General features: G+C 41.0%; 1 protein-coding gene across 1 annotated transcript; it reads right to left on the reverse strand.

Moving 5' to 3' along the window:
* Positions 1–15,140: 15,140 nt before the first annotated feature.
* Positions 15,141–18,302, reverse strand: LOC120112353 (L-type lectin-domain containing receptor kinase IX.1-like). The gene is made up of 2 exons (XM_088715158.2): positions 16,709–18,302; positions 15,141–15,964 (listed from the first exon to the last, which is right to left on the reverse strand). The coding sequence occupies exons 1-2, from the start codon at positions 18,270–18,272 to the stop codon at positions 15,510–15,512; spliced, it is 2,019 nt and encodes a 672-aa protein (XP_088571284.2). The 5' UTR covers positions 18,273–18,302; the 3' UTR covers positions 15,141–15,509.
* Between the last annotated feature and the right edge of the window lie 2,500 nt (positions 18,303–20,802).

Here is a 20,802-nt window from a genome sequence, read left to right on the forward strand (position 1 = left end):
CTGAAGCATTTCTGAGGAAGACGCTCAAATTTTGGGTCGCAGCATTGTAACTAACGGATGCAATCAATGAATTGTCGTGCAGGCCAATTACCTCAGCTCTGGGATATCCAAGACTTGGTCCAGAAGTGTTCAGGCCGGCATCAATTTAATTATCAAGTCTGCTCACCAGATGGCTACACCGTCAAGTTTATTATGAATTGGATTATTGGACCCGTGCATGCAAGTTTTCTCCAGCAACACGTAATGGAATGCGACGGCTGGACGGCACGGCTTCCTTGACGGTGCATTTGGGTGCAGTTGCACGGCACCAATTAAGGCTTTCTTACAGTGGCTCCACTCTTGAAGTCGGTGGGTCTCCGTGCCAAACTCATTGGACACCGTATGAACATCTATAAAGAAGTCAAGATTGTTGTACGAGATCAGTTGCTTACTAGGGTTCGGTGACTGAAGTTTTTTAGGAGTTGGTGATATTTTTGGACTATTAATCCGTCCTCATGTTAGTTTAGTATTTTTCATTCTTTCAGCCTTGGCATGGATCACATTACTCTTCCCGTTATCGTTTCTAAGTGTCCAACAAAAGTTCTGCCGGCCAGTGGAGAGTAAGTACTAAATTTCACATCATTGCATAGCTGATGTGCGACAAATTTCATAAAAAACAGTTGCCGTTGCAAACCTTGATCGACTGCAATTACAAGTGCATGCAGGTTCCTTGAAGTTTTGGTGTGCCCTTGAATTGATGGCTTACCATTTAATTATGTGTCGCACCCTGAATCTATGAACTGGATCGGCCAAATGATACGGTCGCGCGTTTTTTTAGAACAAGGCTCTAAAAAACATATAAAATCTGGTAATTTATTACAACCCTAATATCCGTAAATAGTAATAATTTTAATTTATGACAAATAACAAAAATTATGCAAGTACAATATTCAATTATTCAACCGGTATCAATGACGTTCCATCTATTTATCTTTCATCCATGACCTGAACCATAATCAAGTAATAAACATCTTGCAATTCTAAAAAAAGAAAAAAAAGATGGTGCGAGCATTGCAGCTTAGTCAGAATCTCCGCACATCTTAAGAAAATAGCAATAAACGATATTAGAGTGAAAACATAAATTATGGAACTTCTTTTCAAACATCCAGCATAACTTAATTAAATCAACAAATATCCAGATAAATATATATCAAATATTTATTTTATCAAAAGAGATATATATTATAAATACCAACAAGTAAAATCTTTTATTCAACATTGATTTTTTGTGTCTTATCACCCGTTCCTCTTTTTCTCAATTCTAAGTTCTATAATAATTTATTTTTCAGCTTTGGACTGACCAAAATCATGCCCCTCTCCATGACTGATAAATAAAGTTTCCAAGTGTAAACTCACGGAGGCTAGCCCACGCATAAACTTGTAGATACTATCCCACGCTAAAGCCCGTCGAGATTATGCCACGCATAAATTCGTCGAGGCTATCCTACGCATAAACTTGTGGAGGCCATTTACATGACGAGATTAGTCCAAACCATTTTTAATCTGTCAGATCATTAGATATTATTCTTGTCCAATTAATTTCAATTTAATAGTGTCATTGTTCATATAGTCATGTTTTCAATAGGAGATATCCACATATAATAAATACATAAATATGCTCATACCAAATGGTATCAACTCATGCAAACTGAATTCATAGATCAAAATCCAATGATACAAATCCAACATTATAAATTCAAAAGTAATATATATTGGTGATCATGTACCAGAATTTTTATCTATTGTCCATAACTCAGCTACGATGCTACTAATCCACACTTAACATGTCTAATTAAAATTAATATGAAACCAAGTTGTCCTTAACCAATCATTGGCAATAACAATTATCCAATCATTGCTAGTTCCTAATTTAGAATTTTGACGTCCAAATTATTTTCATCCTAACTTTCTCAATCTTATCTAATACAAGACTAATAAATAAAAAAAATAGGAATTTATAGCATAAATATGTTGGCTTGACGTAATCTCGTCTAGTTTATTATACCTAATTAGAAAATTGTAATAACCAAAATTAAGGGTGGAACAATTCAAGAAAGAGAAAAAGGACACAACTAGCTAATTTAAATTATTTTGTCACATTGATAGCGGAAACCTGGCAAGTTCTCATACCCAAATGCCTGCTAGAACATCCGTGAGCTCCCCTTGATGAGGACCCTCGACTTAAGGGGATCAAGTGCATTTATCTCCAGCTTAAACCCTAGTGAATCCGAGCTTCCTTTGCTGGTTAGTGAACTCGTCCAGTGCCAATGGCCAGCTAGCATATCATGCCCCGAGCCTAGAGCACGGCAGATGCCGCACGCCTGCACGGCGGACCGTACAGACATGCAAGGTTACAGATCAAATCAAAGCAATGACAACTTTCTAAATATTTTTTTCCACAAAAATATATTCAAAGCAATCTTCCAAAGTTTCAAAATACCATATGTCAACATAAATCAAATACTCTAACTAGTCTATGTAAAATGCCCATAATTGAAGAAATCATTAGAAAATCTAGTGCACTCTCCAAGTTCCGAGCGATCAGGCGTCTATGCATCTAGATCTGAAAAATAGAAAAATATGATAATAAGGTACACTAGCCAAGTAAGCAACATAATACCCTAGAGTGGGGTCAAAGCATGCGAGATATTTAATCAAAACACAAAATAATGATTGAAAAATAAACCACAAATAACATATTTTTTCGAAGCTTTTATAATTTCACAAAAACTATGATACCAAAATTTCAACATCAATAGGTTGTGGTCGTATGGGTTGCACAAAGTGCCAATTCTATTATTATTAACCACCGGTGGCAACGATGTCCAAATCACTATTATTAACCATCGGTGGTAACGGTGTCCAAATCCACTATTCTAATCATCGGTGGCGTGGTGTCGAAACTAGTTTCTCACGGATACAAGTCGATAGGGCCAACAAAAAATCTCCATTGGTAAAGTCAGAACAGATCATAGCCATGCTGAGAATACATACATATACACAAAATAGATTTTTCATAATTTACCCAGTCGCATTTTTCAGATTTCATAACTGTTACCCAAGGTGACAACCCAAGAGGGGGTGAATTGGACCACAGCCTTTGTGGGCCATGCGCTGTACTTTGGGCCCTGCCCATTGTGCCTAGATCAGCCATGTTGGGGCTCTATTGGACCGTACCTATTTGTGGGCCAAATATGGGCCCACTTCATCCATTTTGGGCCCTGTTAGGCTGTACCCATTATGGGCCCAACTTGGGCCTACTTCAGCCATGTTGGCCCTATTGGGCCGAGCCCATTGTAGGCCAAACTTGGTCCCGGTTCAACCACTTGGGGGCCTGTTGGGCCGAGCCCATTGCGAGCCAAATTTGGGCCCCATTTAGCCACTTTGGGCCCTATTGGGCTATGCTTTTTTGTGGGCTAAGTTTGGTGTCTTATTGGGCTGTGTCCAATGTAGGCCAATGTAGGCCTATTGGGCTATTTCCAATGTGGGCCAAGCTTGGGCCCTATTGGGTTGTGTCCAATGTAGGCATTTTCCTTATTGAACCGTGTCCTATAGTATTTTTGGTTTTGCTTAACTCTGAAATTAATAAAAAAATAAATTATATTCTAATGATATTTAAATAGGTGCACCTGACCCGTTTGTCTGAAGTGGGATTTAAGCGAGAAGAGGTAAATAACTTAATACTTCAAAGTATATTTTTCAAAATGTTTGGCAAAGTAATTATTAGTGGATTTAATTTTGAAATATGTTTTGTACTTAGTAAAATGGGTCCAGCATGTCAAATATTATTTGAAAATTTTGTTATATGCTATGAAATTTATAAAATATGACCCAACAACTTATGAAATCTGTATTTATATGTATATATTCTTAGCATTGCTATTATCTGTTCTGGCCTCGCCAATGGAGATTATTCGTTGGCTCTATCGACTTGTATCTATGAAAAACTAGTTTCAACATCGTACCACCAGTAATTAGAACAGTGGTATTTGGACACCGTACCACCAGTGATTAGAATAGTGGTATTTGGACACCATACCACCGGTGGTTAATAATAGTGGTGTTTGGCACTTTGTGCAACCTATGCCATTGGGTTACGTGGCCATAGCCTATTTGTGTTTGGATTCTGGTATCAGAGATTTTATGAAAAGACTTAGTAAATTTTAAATATATATATATATATTATTTGTGATTTATTTCTCGGTTACTTACTGAGCTAGTGTAACTCATTATCACATTTTGTCTGTTTTTCAGATCTAGATGCTTGATCGCACGGAATTGGAGAGTGTGCTAAATTCTGGAGAGTTTATTCGAGTATTGGCATTTTAGTTAGACTAGTTAGAACATTTGAATTATGTTGACATATGTTATTTTAAAATTTCGTAAAATTGTTTTGAATAAATTAATTTTTAAAGTCAATTTTAAGCATTCGTGTTTGTTTTGATATGATCTACTGCCTTGTATACCTATACGGTTCGTCGTGCGGGCATAAGGTGTCTGTTGCGTTCCTGAAGCTTTGTCCCAGAGAGCCACCGGTTTGGAATGTGTGGCACTTCCAACGCTAGATTTAAGGGAAGCCTCCGCCTGGTCCTTGGTCAGTTCGCTTTGCACCGAGTCACCCGCAGTAACCATCTTCTTCATGAACTCCGACGAGCCACCTTGGCCTCCTTTTGCCAGCCGTCCGAGTTTGGCGGTGATCCAGGCGAACTTGACCTGTTCCGTGGGGAACTCGAATCTGACTGGGAGGAACCCGGCTTAGATGCCGACTCGAGGGTGGACTCGACCGTCTTCCTTGAACGCACCCCGGACATGGAAGCCTTAGGTGGCTGAGCAGCTCCACCTAAACCGAGGCCTGCTGAATAGCCTCCACCACCATTGGGGTCAGGACCTCCTTCCTTGATGCCCCCTTTGTCGGTGCCGGCATGGGAAGACAAAACTGGCACTCATCATTTTTGTGGCCTATTCTGCCACATTGATAGAAGAAACCCGGCAAGTTCTCATACACAAACGCTTGCTAGAACATCCACGATCTCCTCTTGATGAAGACCCCCAGCTTAAGGGGATCAAGGGCATTTATCTCCAGCTTAACCCTAGTGAATCTGAGCTTCTTTTGCTGGTCCGTGAAGTCATCTAGGGCGAATGGCCGACCATCCACCATCGCTATGTCAATGATTGACTCCTTCTCCAAATACTCCAGGGGGAGATAAGGGAGGTGGAGCCAAACCACTGCCTTTTTCTCCACATCCGTGCTCGAAACAAAATCAGGCATCCACTGCTCCATTGCCAATAACTGGTCTCCCACCAGCTAGAGGCCGCTGACTAAGGCCGAGTTTCGATCCTCCTCACTCTTGAACCGGAATGCATGACGATCCTCTAACATCAGGAAGGATTCAACATCATAGTCTAGCTCCCCTTAATTTTCAAATGTCGGGCAACCCACTCCGCCGGAACTCTTTGGCCAAGGCTGCGGACAATGTCGCCGTTGACTCCCACACCTTGAGACTTCCAAGAAGTGTCATTGGAGATTATCGAGCTCATCCCCTGAAATCCTGTAACTAGTCCACACTGGCTGCCGAAGGGGAGAGGCGGCGAACCACCATCGACCATGAGGGGTTGGACTCCACTCTGTAGGGAGGGGGCCGATCCTCGCTCTTGGACGAACCTTTGGCAGGTCATGAGCATCAATCCTTACTACCATTGGAATCCTTTGCCAATCTCACACTCTGGTTACTCATCCTCCACCGCTCACCACACGTTCGACGGAAAAACTCAACCACCACACGAAAATTAAAGCAGTACCCCTTACTGGTCGCACTGGGTGTGAAACTGCGAATTCAAAACGCATGTTCGTTACATTTAATAGGTTATTATTACTATTGAGTTGCTCTCCTATTGAATTTTCCTACTTCTCCTTGGTCTACTTTAAGTTCATTAATCGAGCAACTGTTGCATCCTCTTATCTAATTTTGCAAACCCATCAACATTTTTTTTATTTAGGGGTGCAAAATGATACTAATGCAAGAAAGTTTGCCATGTTTCTGAGTATGCAATGCTCCAGATTTAGGTCATACTTGCCCCGTATATCTCGTCAACAAGACCTTCTCTTAATCTAGGCACGAAGATTACGGAAAACTTTATAATTATCAAATTAATGAATATCCACCCCCTGTGTACATGCACTGCTCTTTCGCCTGATCGTTCACATACCAACCTCCTTCCACAGCTGCTAAAAAGTGTTTGGCAGGAGTGCAGCTGAACATTGAAAATTAGTAGGCGACCATAAGATCGAGTTGCATATCTTTGGGCATCAACTCTAATTTATTTAACTTACCTAGAGTCCCATCAGCAGATGGTACTGTAATACAAGAACAAACTCGTCCTGCAGTGGATAAATGAACAAAGAACGCATCATGAGCACATTTATTTGCCTCGGATGTCCATGGGGAAGAGTAACTCGATTGGCCTTCATTATCTCCGGCGTCTATTTCTACATGCTCGACTATTTTACTACAGATTCTGTGCAAATTCATAAAATATATTTTTTTGAGAGAAAATGCAGGAAGTGAGTCACTTCCTCCAACTTTATTAATAGAATGAATATTTGCAAAGGGTGGAATTCATAAAGGCAGAAGTGATCTCAAAGTGGGGACGGTAATAGTTTCAAGTCTAGTATATTTGTAATATGAGGGACAAGGATGTTTGGATCATCTCATTTGGGCACTATGTTGGAAACACTACAGAAAAAGGAGCATTTTCGACATTTTGCTGTCGACGTTAGATAGAAGCGTCGGTAATTTTGGCTCAGGTGCCAAATTTTGCCGAAATGGAGAGTAGACGACACTAAAATGCGTCATCGTAATCAACCTGGAATCGGACGATGCTTGTAAGCGTTGTCATAGACCAAACCTCAGACAACGCTTATAAGCGTCGTCGGAGGCTATCGTACACGTGTCGGTCTAGCCTAAGACGATGCTTATAATCGTCGTCAGAGGCTTAGACCTACGACGATGCTTATAAGCGTCGTCGGAGGCCGCCTCCCCCAAATACCCAACCCGATCGACATGAAGACTTCATTTCCTGCCCTAACCCTCCTTTTCCTCCCCTCCCAGCCCGATCGACCTAAAGACTTTATTTTCAAGCCCTAGCCCTTCTTTTCCTCCTCTCTAGCGCCCACCTACCGACCTGAAGCCTCGATTGATCTCCTCCTCCCTCCTCTTTGGCATGAGCTCCGCCTCCGCCCGAGGTGTTTTCTCCTCCTCCTTCCTCTCCGGCGTCGACCGACAGGCCTTCAAGCCTCGATCGAGCTTCACCTCTACCCAAGGATCTTCTCCTCCTCCCTCCTCTCTGGCTCTGACCGACCGATCTTCAAGTCTTGATCGAACTTCGCCTCTGCCCGAGGATCTTCTCCTCCTCCCTCCTCTTCGGCGTCGACCGACCGGCCCTAAGCCCCGATCGATCGAGGTCCACCTCCGCCCGAGGTATTGCACCATGCATCATCTTATAATTTGTGCCACCATTTTAGCTCTTGACTCATACCACAAATACTTTTCACTAGGTATTGTTGGACATATGGGTGTTAAAACTTTCTTGATCCATACTGTAAATGTTCTTAGGAATGCTGATGATTTTATAAGTCTAGCTATAAATTCGTAGTACTGTGTCACCATAAATCTCGAATTTGATTTGAATTCTTTCTATTTTTTCGATGAATTACTTGGAAGAAACCTGGCAAGGTCCATGCTACTCCTCTGCATCAAGAAACAGAGGTTCATATAACTGAATCATCTCATTGATCTGAACACCATTTGATCCAAAACAGAGGAACCTCAAGTTTGGCTTCGTTTCGTATATAGAACATCCACCCAAAGACATTACCTCCATTGAACTTGAGCCTCTGGAGCACCTTCACATGTTGCAAGGATCGCTAAAGCTTGAAAAAGATCCTCATGCTTCTTTCCCTCCGTGAAGCCCAAAACATCCCAGAAATTGCTCCATCCTACGACTGCTCAAGTACAGCTTATAATAGTTACATAATAAAATAAAACTACAACTACTACTATATAGTGCTCGTATTCACAAAACATGAGCAGCGAGTAACCTTTGTCGTTCTTGGCTGTAACAACAGCATCCCCCAGATGACTCTTCCCTCAGATCATTCTATCCACATTTTTCTTATCTCATGGCATCATCAAAGGCTTCAATATCACTCATAGGTTCAATGAATAGATATGCTGTTATGCTTTTAAGTTCCTTTTTTTCTAATTTCAAATAGACAGAGACTCTGATTTTAAGGTGACAATTGTGGTTGTCCGACTTTCCTGTCAGAACAAATTGGCTGCAGGTGTTTCTCGGAACGCCCCCATCATGAATTAAATTGGGTGCAAGTTTTTCCTCCCTGGAAAATGATGTGAGGAGACTGGGAGCCTATGGACAACTAGAAAGACTTTGACTCTCTTTTTTTTTTGATAGGAAATTACGAGGACTTTGACTCAAGACTTCCATGCCATGATTGCCCACTGACCACTCATGATTCTGTTTTGATTTGTTTTCATGCCTGCTTGGTGGTAGAGATGACAAAACAGTTTCTCCATGGTATCCATGCGCTCCCTGCATTACGGTGTACCGCCGCTTTTGCTCTATTGATGTGAAAGGCTCTGACATTTACCAAGCCTTTTCAATTGCCTGGAAATCTGCAGGTTTCTTATAAGTTCTAATCCTTCTTGAGGGAGGGGGTCCCTTTACAGAATCTTTTGCTGGCTTGTGACCGGAGCCAGTGTTTTTTCTTTAATTTTTGTTCTTTTTTGTGGGCAGGAGTGTTAGACTTGGTCACACAAACTGTGAGGATCCGTGCGGACGTATATTTGGTCCCACATCGGTTATTCGCTGGGTAGATCTTGGATACTTATACAGGATCAAGGAACCCAAATAATACCTTCCGGTTAGCCATTTTGGGTGAGGTCCTGAGTTGTTACAAATGGTATCAGAGCGGATCCGGCCCATAACCTATGTTGACTAGGGGACACTGCAGCACGGATCCATGGGGCTGACCATGGGCCAATCATAGTGTTTGTGATTTGATTTGAATAGATATGAACGCTTAGCCTGACGAGAAAGTCAGGGCTTGAATGGGGGGAGCATGTGAGGACCCGTGCGGGCGTGTGTTTAGTCCCACATCGGTTATTCGCTGGGTAGATCTTGGGTACTTATACAGGATTAAGGAACCCAAATAATACCTTTCGGCTAACCATTTTGGGTGAGATCCTGGGTTGTTACACAAACCGAGTAAGCATTGTCTATTTGGTACAATATTTGACATTTCTAGGATGAGTCCTTTTGACCCTTCTGACAGAAACCCAGGGGTGCCTTCATGGTTTCTAGGGTGCTTGACCCAGCTTGCATGATAGAAGTGGTCCACCAACCCCTGCACAGAAGTTTGAGGTGCTATCCATTTAGTACATGCTTCTTCTAGCCTATGATCCTTAACTAGCTTCATGTTCTAGATTGTAAATGATAAAATCATTTGTTAATTTAGCCCAGTCAAACTTAGTTATCACTGCAGTAATGTCACACCAGTCTCATTTTTTTTACTATGAGTAAGGAAAAAATAGAGCTTTCCTTTTTATGCCATCCTTTTTCGTACCCTAATTTTGTTTATCTTTTTTTATAAAAATCGCAGTTTAATCGGTATTTAAATAGAATGGACAAAAGTTGGATAAATAAGTCGAGATCCAGTATCGAATATTTGGATGGAGTTCAAAATTTCATTAAATTGGCTTTTGAGAAATCTAATATGAACGGAAAAATTTTATGTACATGTCAAAAATATGTAAACGGTTCTTCTCTTGATCTAAAAACTATTGAATAACATTTGGTGTGAAATGGTTTTCTAAAAAGTTATACTGAATGGGTACTTCATGGAGAGTCCATTGCCGTCTCTATATAACCAACCCTCTTATTTAGAACACACCTTCAATTTTGGATCTAGTAACATAGAATGAAATCCTATAGGAGTAGATGATATAAGGGTCTTACTCAGATATGCTCTTAGACATAGTATTAGAAATTTAATAGATTTCAGTGGAGGACATGAAGCAGCCATAATAGGTGATGAACGTACAATTACTGATCAGTTCATGCATGTTGAGGAACCTATACATTCTGATGACATAGCTTGATATGATAACTTGGTTAAAGATTGTGATCAAGAACTGTAGATAACGGTATTGATCGTCATCTGATGCAACGAATTAGGGTAGCCGATCAAGAGGGCTGAAAGTCCTTAATCAAGTTTTTTAGGATCGGTTGCATGCAATGGTCAACTATGTCCGCTCAACTATACGAAGTAGAATGAAATGCTTTCTTTATATAAAGTTGAGTTTTTTAGACTTATACAGGTAATGAATTGAATTTGTTCTTGTTAATTTGATACCTCCTGTATATTAATTTGCTTACTATCATAAATTTAATTTTTGATTTGATATTATTATAATATTCTGTATCTTGGTGTAGAGTAAGTTTGTACTCCCCTCAGAGAGCTATGATTGGGTACTAAAGTTCCTCAACCGCAAATGAAAAGAATATAAGGCGAAGTTGAAGACGGACTTCAAGCACGAGGGTATAATAGAAGAGGAGATTTCTCGTATTTGTCCTTCTGATGTATATCCTAAGCAGTGGAGGGAGCTTATTCACTACTGGTTTTCTGAAAGAGGACATGTTGTGTAACTAACCTAGCTCACTCTCTTCTGCGTGAGGGTTAATGAAGAATGAATGAGTTCCCATATCTTTCCTTACCGGAAAGTCAAAGATCCTCATACATAAAGTCTGACTATTAGTCTTGCTGTTCTTTCAAATCCCCGGCCTCGTCCCCCTCGGAGGGATTAGTTTGTTCCGAAGTTTCTCCGATCGGAGTTGTGTCGGAGAAACTTCCTTCCCTATCCCTATAGTTTATAGTCCGTTACCCCCCTTCGGCCTGTGGCCTCGTCCCCAGACCGCACTCGAGGCAGAGAGCACTCGAAGACTTTCCTTCCTTATTAGGATGTAGATCGAGATCGAGGGTAAGAAGCTCCAACTCAAGTTCGATAATGACATTTTAGCATAAATGGAAGAGGAGTTCAGGTATTGGATGCCATCTCTAAGGGAGGGGTCAGTGGTTGGGGCTCGACTGGATGGCATTGGTAGCTATCTTGCCTTCCTCCATACAGTACGGCGCGCTCCCGTCACCCCCGGTGGCACGGTATGCCTCCGTTGATCTGTTCTGACAATACAGATGAATGTCTCCTTATCCCCCGTCAGTCGAACCACCGAATCATGATCACTCCGAGCAAACCCTGCCTTGCATTTGTGAATGGAATCCCCCAAGAAGGGTTAGAATGGCAGTTCCGGCTCCTTGGGAAGTACCAAATAAATGACTACTCGAATAAGGGTTTTGAGCATAAAGATTCCTGGCTCGGATCCAAACAAGAGCAATGAAAAGTGCCTCCAACAGAGGAGGGAATTCCCCATAAAATCTGACCATCAAATGCATGGCGATGGTCTTGAGGTATTGGCCGACAAAGAGAGGATCAGACGAGCGAGAAAGTTGACGTATCGCTTTACAAGTGCTCTAGCGAAAGAAAAGAATTTAGAATGCTAAAATGACTTCTAAAAATAGGATAGGAAGATTCTTTTCCATTTATTTAGCAAGAAAAAGTGTGATTCAGAGGGAGAAGAAGCGGCAGAAATTGGAATAGAAATATCATTTGATTCGTCGATCTTCAAAACCTTTTCAAGCGAAGAGTATCTAGACTTATAGTCTGTGAGACCAAGCCAGACGGAGAGTCAGTCCTTCCTTCCCATTCTACGCGTGTCAAGTTGAAGAAATGAATGCAGCTTCATTCTTTTGCTGGTTTACATTCTTAAGGTTGAGGGGCACGAGGCCGTAGGCCGAAGGGGGGTAAGAATCCTATAAAAGATAGGAAGGGGAGGGGGTTCGGGGGAGGGAAAACCTTCCCTTCCCCAGAAATCCTTAAAGTTTTCCGAACCTAAGTTTGTGAGGTTCGGAAAATGGAACAAAATGAGATTTGATTGTTCCCTCATTGAGGATTACGGTAATCGTGGTGCCGCCCAGGGGCAATAGGGGACCAATGCGCGGTCTATGTGCCTAAAGCGCAACCTTCCTTTTTTTTATTGCTGGTATATATCGACGGCTGAAGATAATTCATCAGAAACCTATTCTTAAACTCTGACACCTATGAAATTCTTTTTCTTCTATGCGGGTCTTACCAAAAAAGGATTGGGTTATTTCGGGAAATACATTCAACCAACCCCAATACTTTTACCAATTAACATCCTAGAAGATTTCAAAAAACTCCCTTTTTCCAAATAAAAGATGTCGCTCAGGAAGCTCGTTTTCAAAATCAAAAATGGAATGTTTGAGGAGGAGATCTTTATGTCAAATCGCTCTTACCGACGATGCAAACTATTCCACTTTAGGGCTCAAAATCCAATTAAAGCCCGAACTAGCAGCTTCGAAATTGATCACAGCCAAAATAGAACAGAACCATCATACCGGTTTATTGTTTCAATATCTTATATTATCTTTATTATTAATATGAATTGCAAATATATACATTAAATATATTATATCGTTTACTTTTTTTTGGCAGACATATTCCGATATTGGTAAAGCTGCATGAGCATTTCAGGCAGTTCCTCATACTTCAGGCTCGAAGAGTTATGCGAGACGTAGAGATGAATTCGTAAGTTTTTTTGAAACTCTACTAACATATAGCACGTATCATGATATATAGTTTGCCAATATACTCGTCGTGTGTATAGTTAGAAGAGCATGAAAGGGAGCCTGATGAGGTAATGTTCTATAGGATGACTCACACCCACCAAGATGACAGCTTTGTCTGGGAGGAGTCGAGAGATATAGTTGTATGTATTCATTTTTGATTTGTTCAAAATTTTTTTTATTAGTTTTACTTTTTTTAAAATATCAATGCGACTGTTTTTTTGAGAAAGATATAGGACAGAGCTACATCTCTTATTTTAGAGCGCATTGGGGGTCATCATCATCCGGCGCGACTAGTCGCGTCGAAGCTCAGGTCTTTGCCGAATTGATGGGCCTAGAGCGTTATAGTCAAGTGAGAGGTTGTGGCATTGGAGTTATCTTCATTCAGTTGTCTGCAGTGAGCCGATATACCTAAGATGCCAGACAAGGTAGTAGCACTGCAGAAGTTTGTAGTCTGAAAACAAAGATAGAGCAGATAAGACAGAGCCATAAGATAAAGATAGAGAAGATAAGGCAGAGCCATAGGACCAATATTGCAGAGTTGAAGCAGAGTTATGAGTTAAAGATACTATCTTTGCAGGATCAGCTTGACCAGATTTCATCTTTATTGCAAAGATTTGCCCCTCCGGTAAATAACTAAATCTATTTGAATATTTTACATACTTATAACGTATTTTTATACGAGTGTAATGACTTTCGTATTCTTACTTTCTAAAGTATCTTTTTTTTCTTCTTGTAGGTTGCTGATACTTCATCTACTCGTAGAGATAATGATGCCATCGACCCCTGATACATTGTAGATTGTTTATTTAGAAATTTGATATGTATTTTTTAAATATTTTTGAAGTACAATGTAATTAAATATGATAATATGAATATTTCGAATGAAAAGTTCTTATTTATGATGTGACTTTTGTTATTTATGTGATTTAGGTTGTGTATTTGTTGAATTTTTGTTGTGTTGGAAAGTAATGTATACAGGTTTAAAAATTACTTATATATATATATTAAAAATAATTACTATTGCCGATGTTTTTAAGCGTCGGCAATAAGCAAACCGGCACGGCACGGGGTGGGCCGACGCTTGAACCCTAGCTTGGGCCGACACTTTTAAGCATTGGCGGAAGCCCAACACACTTTGGACTCCGCCGATGCTAATAAGTGTCGGTAGAGTCCAAAATGGGCCGACGCTATTTAGCATCCGCGGAGTCCAAAATGGACCGACGGCCTATCTTTGGTTTTGACCGATGCTTATAAGCATCGGCGGATTCGAAAATGGCCGATGCTTAAAAACATCGGCATAGAGTCCGTTTATACTGACACTTTTAAAAAGTGTCGGAAAAAAAATTTCACCCTCACCTGTACGAAGCTTTTGGAAGCGTCGGTGCGAAAATTACCGATGCTTATAAGCATCGGTAAAGACTCTAAAAAGTGCCAAAAAATGTTATTTCTTTTATAGTGAAAATTTGGCATGAGAGGAACAGAAGAATCTTCTTGAGAAAAAAATCTTCAACCAACTCAATTCTGTATAAAACCCTTCATACCATTCACATTTGGGCAACCTCTGCTCACACAAGTCCTCGGAAATTCCCAAAATAGATAACCGCGTAAAGAATTCATCGTAGACAAGTCATTTTCTTTCTAGTGTTATCCTCTTCAAGACTTCAAGTCAGTCTCTGCTGTGTTTCTAATGATGATGGTAGACCGACTATGCGAACAAACAATAAATCCTCTGTGGGGAACAAAGGATTAAAGCTTATTGGGTAATGTAGTATCTATGAGTTTTAGGAGGTGAACAAGGAATAGTTTCTGAAACATGGGATGAGAATTAAGCCTGACGATGCATGAACAAGAATTGTTCAGAAATATCAAGTTTAAGCTTTCATGTATCTACTACTTGTTATTACAAATTGTCAGAAGTATGTCCAGGAGCTGATGATCTAGTGGTATAAATACATGGATTCAGGTGACGATATGGATGAAGATCAACCAATTGCTGGGTCATTTACTTGAGATTTAGTACATATATTTTTGTGAGCTCAAGGAAAGAATTTCTCCCTCAACGGCATGAGGTGCTTCAAACTTCGTTTTTATATCCAGCGATGACTTGCCACTGTGTGTTATATGATTCGTTATTGAGATGTAGGGAATAGAAATCAAGGCTAGGTATATATAAAAAGCACTGCGTTAGTTTTTACCATTCAATCATGTGCTTGGTTAAAGGAGACACAAGTACAATTTTCCTTTGCCTTTGCAACTCTTTAACAATAGTTTTAGTGAATATATAGTTGTTGGCCACACATGCTTGAACACATGTAACATGCAGACATATTGGTTTCCTGTGAAAACAAATGTGAGCATAATGATATAAATACTACGCACCATTATGCAGAGGAAAAAATAATGGACTTACATTGAGATGTCGACGACCATCAATAGCATAGTTCAACATATCTTTTGCATGAAGCACTGCCAGCAGTGCTAATTAAAGATGAATAGGCATCTTGAGCAGTAAATTGGGTAAAAAGCATCACAAAGTTTGGAAAATTGATAGTAAAGAACACATGATAGCACTAAGAAGCAATTTCCTCACCATGTTACATGATAAACATATAAGACTAATTTGCAAGTCCAATGGATAACATATCAAACCTAGAAAAAAAAAAGCTCAATCTTTAAAACCTGTTTCAATTTCTTACTCAAAATAACTCTTGCGAATGTTTGGGTTGGAGCTTGAAGAGTAGGTACTAACTGAAGGTCCGCCGGATGATGATGATGCGGAGATAAAGCTAGAAAAATCCATTGGAGGAAAATACATTGCTACAGGCATCTTGGGTGGCAGATCGGGTAGTGGAGCATCAAATTTGAGAACGTTAATTGCTTGTCTTATTGACGGTCTCAGGTTGTAATCTGGATGGGCACACCACAACCCTACAATCATGAAGCGCTCCATTTGTTTCTCATCGAATTCCATCTTTAACCTTTTATCCACTGCCGTCAAACACATGTTTTTGCCATAAAGCTCCCAAACCCACTCTACCAAATTCACCTTGTCTTGCTTCTCTTTTAAATCAATTGGTTTTCTACCACAAGCAATTTCTAGCACAACAACTCCAAAGCTGTATACATCTGATTCTTTGCTAGCTTTTCCTGTAAAATAGTATGATGCATTTTGATTAGCAAAAATTAATTTATATTTATAACTATTAATTTCAAGTTAATTAAAACAATGCAGATCCAACTAAACAAGTCAACTATGATCCAAACATGATATCGAGATCTTTGTGTTCATATTGAGCCAGGCTAGCTTGGGTTTATTCTTGGGTGCAGCGGTTGATGGAGTAAGCCTCCAGGGTGGATATTCAGTTTGAGCAATCAATAGCCTTTTGTATAGGCTGGACCAATTCATTATTGGGTTAGACAAGCTTGACAGAATTTTTCAGGCATAAATTTGTGGGTAGGAATATATCTATGCCTAATGAACATCAGTCACAACACATAAGTTCGGCTGAATTTTAACTTCCTAACATGCAAGTAGAGGTGTTTTATTTTTTCTTCAGATACAATAGGGCAAGAAGATTGATGGTAAAATTTTCCGCAAATCAGACTATTAGATTCTTTGCGAGCCAAAATCAAGCCTGGCTATTGATAAAATTGGGATAGCAAGTGATTGGTCTATCACTCTACCTTATAGCAGAGCTGATGATGGACGTAGGCCTAGACCGCAGGGTTGCCATGGGCTCCGAGGGCCATTTTCATTGGTCTAGGCCCAGCCACGATCAGCAATTCGGCTCTACCTAGGATAAATAAAATCTATTTCTATAGTTTCCATCAGAAAAGCATTCATTCATATCAGAGCATTCAAGTGCACGCTAGAATTATAATATTACTTACCCGTGGTAGCATATTCAGGTGCGATATATCCCCTAGTCCCAGCCATAACCGTTGTTTGCATGTTAGTGTCATGATCCACAAGCCTTGCTAGCCCAAAATCACCGAGTTTAGCATTGAACCCTGAATCCAGCATCACGTTGCTCGGCTTGACATCTCTATGGACCACACACTGCTCCCACTCTTCGTGAAGATAGAGCAGTGCCGAGGCCAAGCCAAATGCGATCTGGTACCTCTCTGGCCATGTAAGCAATCTCTCCTCGCTGTATAGATGCCGATCGAGGCTTTTGTTCGACATGTACTCGTAGACAAGCAACAAATCGCCTTTTTGATGGCAGTAGCCGATGAGCTGCACAAGATTGCGATGCCGCAGCCGGCTTATAATCGTGACTTCCGAGATATACTCCTTCTTCCCTTGCTTAGAATCTCTAGAAATCCTCTTGATCGCCACTTCTTGCTTCGTATCATCCAAGACGCCCATGTAAACCTCCCCGAAACCTCCTTCCCCAAGCTTTGCCTCCCCAACAAAATTTCTGGTTGCAATCGCGAGTGCACTATAAGAAAATTTCCTAGGGCCGCCGCCTCTCTCGAATGCATTATTAAGGGACAATTCGAGAGCTCTCTCTTCTTCTTCTTCTTCTTGTGCTTCCATCCCTCCCCTGGCCCTCTTTCGCGATACTGCGGACCACAACAAACCCAACCCACATAGCAAGATCCCGATACAGACAGCAAGCCCCACCACTAGGCTAATCTTACTCTTCTTCTTGGGTTCGAAATTGGAGGAATTGAAATCCCAGGAATAGATCCTATGCGACTCGTAAAGGTCCCCGGTGGAAGCTGAGAAACCAATGGCTACGTTCTCAGGCAGGTAGTCCCTCAAGTCCACAAGATGAAACAGGCTCCAATGCCTCCGAGGATCTGAAGCATTACTGAGGAAGACGCTCAAATTATGAGTCACAGCATCGTAACTAACGGATGCAATGAATTTCACATCCTTACTGATGTTAACATTCAAGTCCACCTGTGTTGTGGAATTGATCGACCGAATGTCGATGCCCATATGGTTGGCGCTCGTATCGTTGAACTGAGGGTTCCAAAAGCTATCAAATTCGACAGCCACCACATTATTCTCCAACGTAATGTTGCCAGAATTTGTAAATAGTCCAAGACCCGCACCGGATGAGTTCGGTGGAGCCTCAAAAGGGAAGGGTGAGAGGAAGAAGGCAAGCCCGTCACCACTTGGATATTCTCCGAAGCTGTTGATAGCGAATATGAAATTTGTTGTGAAGTTGGCAAGCGCTCCTGAATCTTTGTCCCAGAGAGGCACCCGTTCGGAATATGTGGCGCTTCCAACGCTATGGTTAAGGGGAGAGTCCCGCTGGTTCTGGGTGAGTTGGACGACGTCGTTGACGAAGGAGGCGTTGCCAGTGAAGTTTATGTTCGGCCAGTTCAGTTTATTGCCAGTAAGGTTGAAGGAGAGTGGGCTTGCAAGGGGGATCACGATGGATAACAACTGAAAGAGGAGGAGAACTAAGATGCGGAGAGAACCAGACTTGCAGAGAGCCATTTGCTTGGGAAGGGTAGGAGGCTCGCCAAGCTGGATTTCTTGAGTGGTAGAAAGACAAGGGAGCTGTAGCTTCGTCAAGAAATTGTTAGTTGGGAATTAGTCACTTGAAGGGGACACGTGTGCTTAGTGTCGATAGTTTTCGTTGCACGTCTAGTCTATTTGCAACTTGGAGGGACCCAGTCTTGTGACGATACAATTTTTCCATGCCACAACTTGGAAGGTGCCCGTCTTGCGACCATATGTACAATTTTTTTTAAAAAAAAGTAGACTGAACAATTTGTCAATGCCTCCGCATCACGTTCAAGACTTCAAATTGTAAAATTTATTTTTAGTGAATCTTTCCTTCAGTACTCAAAAGTAAAATAATAAAATATTTTCATGTAGATTTTTATAAACAACAGCAGGTGACTAATTTGCAAGCCAAATGGACGGCATGACGTTAGTCATGAATTTTTCCAAAATTGCTAGCACTCAACACCCGCACATCAGCGAGCTAGCAATTGTAAAAGGAGATGACTAATTCTTTTTTTCCAAGATCAATTTGTTAACAAAATTTTATGTTCAGGAGAGTCACAAGACCGATGTGTGAGACCCTGGATTGGCCCAGTCCACTTGACTGGCTTAGCCACCTAACTAGGGCCTTACGTGCATCGCACGTGAGGGCACCGGGAAGAACAGAAGAGTCACAAGACCAATGGATGAATAGGACTAAGGACTTCTTAATTACCAGAAAAATAAAGAGGATGCCTGTAGGTGGCCCTTCCACGGATAACAACTTTAACCTCATTTGGGTGGCTTAGAGCAGAAGACTTGGTCCAGAAGTGCTACGACCAAGACTTGGGCAATTACCTCAGCTCAGGGATATCCAAGACTTTGGTCCAGAAGTGTTCAGGCCGGCATCAATTTAATTACCAAGTCTGCTCACCAGATGGCTACACCGTCAAGTCTATGAATTGGATTATTGGACCCGAGCATGCAAGTTTTCCCGGGTAACACGTAACGGAATGCGACGGCTGGACGGCACGACTTGCTTGACGGTGCATCTGGGTGCAGTCGCACAGCACCAACTAAAGCTTTCTTGCATTGGCTCCCACTCTTCGAGCCGGTGTGCCAAACTCATAGTACCTCGTATGAACATCTCTAAAGAAGTCAAGATTGTTGTACAAGATCCGTTGCTTGCTAGGGTTCGGTGACTGAAGCTTTTTTGGAGTTAGTGATATTTGTGGACTATTAATCCGTCCTCATGTTTGTTTAGTATTTTTCATTCTTTCAGCCTTGGCATGGATCAAATTACAGATCCCGTTATTCTTTCTAAGAGTTAGTGGGGAGTAAGTACTAAATTTCACATCTTTGCATAGTTGATGTGACAAATTTCATAAAAAACACTTGACGTTGCAAACCTCGGTGGACTACAATTACAAGTGTATGCACGTTCCTTTAAGTTTTGGTACAGTGCCCTCGTTGAATTGATGGCTTGCCATTTAATTATGTGCCATACCCCGGATCCATTATTTGGATCGGCCAAATGGTATGGTCGACGCGCACTCTCTAAAATAAAACTAGAGAATATATAAAATCTAATAATTTATTATAATCTCAATATCCATGAATAATAATAATCTCAATTTATCACAAGTAACAAAACTTATACAATTATAGTATTCAATCATCCAACCAGTATAAATGATACTCCATCTATTCATTCTTTCATCCATGACCCCAGCTGTAATCAAGTACTAAGCATCTTGCAATTCTAAAAAGGAAAAAAAAATGTAGTGTAAGCATTACAGCTTGGTAAGAATCTCCACATATCTAAACGATATTAGAGTGAAAATATAAATTATAGAACCTCTTTTTAAACATCCAGCATAGCTCAATTAAATCGACAAATATCCCCATAAATATACATCAAATATCAATCTTATTAAAAGAGATATATATTACAAATACCAATAAGTAAAACCTTTTATTCAGCATTAGTTTTATTTGTCTTATCATGTGTTTCTCATTATCTAATTTCCAAGTTCTATAACAATTTATTTTTCAATTTTGGACTAACCACAATCATGCCCCAGTCCATAACTGATAAATAAAGTTTCTAAGCGTAAGCCTACGAAGGCGATCCCACATATAAGCCTTGAGACTCCACTGTATAGAAGCCTCATGAGGTAGGAAAAAAGCACCTGATGTGCTGAAAACTCCTGCCCGAAAAAAGCATCTCAAATACGACACACACTTTTGGATTATGCAGCTGGGCAGTGCAGGAGAGTTTCTCGGGCTGGCATCCAAAGCTCCACCGAAGGGCTTTGATGCCCTGGAATCGGCCATTGACGACGAAGATGGGACTGCTTGACGAGGTGCTTCCCCGCCAACCACGACCTCCTGGCCGGATGCATCGCCACCTCCCAAAGATCCTGTACTCCTTTGGCCGGTCGACCGAGTCAGGTTTGGGGGGGGGGGAGGTGTGGACTCTTTCTAATGGGGATCGCAATCCCCCATCGCTGGTGGGGATTCCGAGCCTATGGAAGGG

Source organism: Phoenix dactylifera, chromosome 2, assembly GCF_051530095.1.
Source record: "Phoenix dactylifera cultivar Ajwa chromosome 2, Ajwa_hap1_PhDact_Kaust_v1.1, whole genome shotgun sequence".
Classification (NCBI taxonomy): Eukaryota; Viridiplantae; Streptophyta; class Magnoliopsida; order Arecales; family Arecaceae; genus Phoenix; species Phoenix dactylifera.

Excerpts from the sequence above, each read along its gene's own strand:
- LOC120112353 (XM_088715158.2), bottom strand. The coding sequence starts at position 18,272 with ATGGCTCTCTGCAAGTCTGGTTCTCTCCGCATCTTAGTTCTCCTCCTC. Across the intron at positions 15,965-16,708 it reads ACCTGAATATGCTACCACGG|GAAAAGCTAGCAAAGAATCA; the intron begins GTAAGTAATATT and ends ACTATTTTACAG.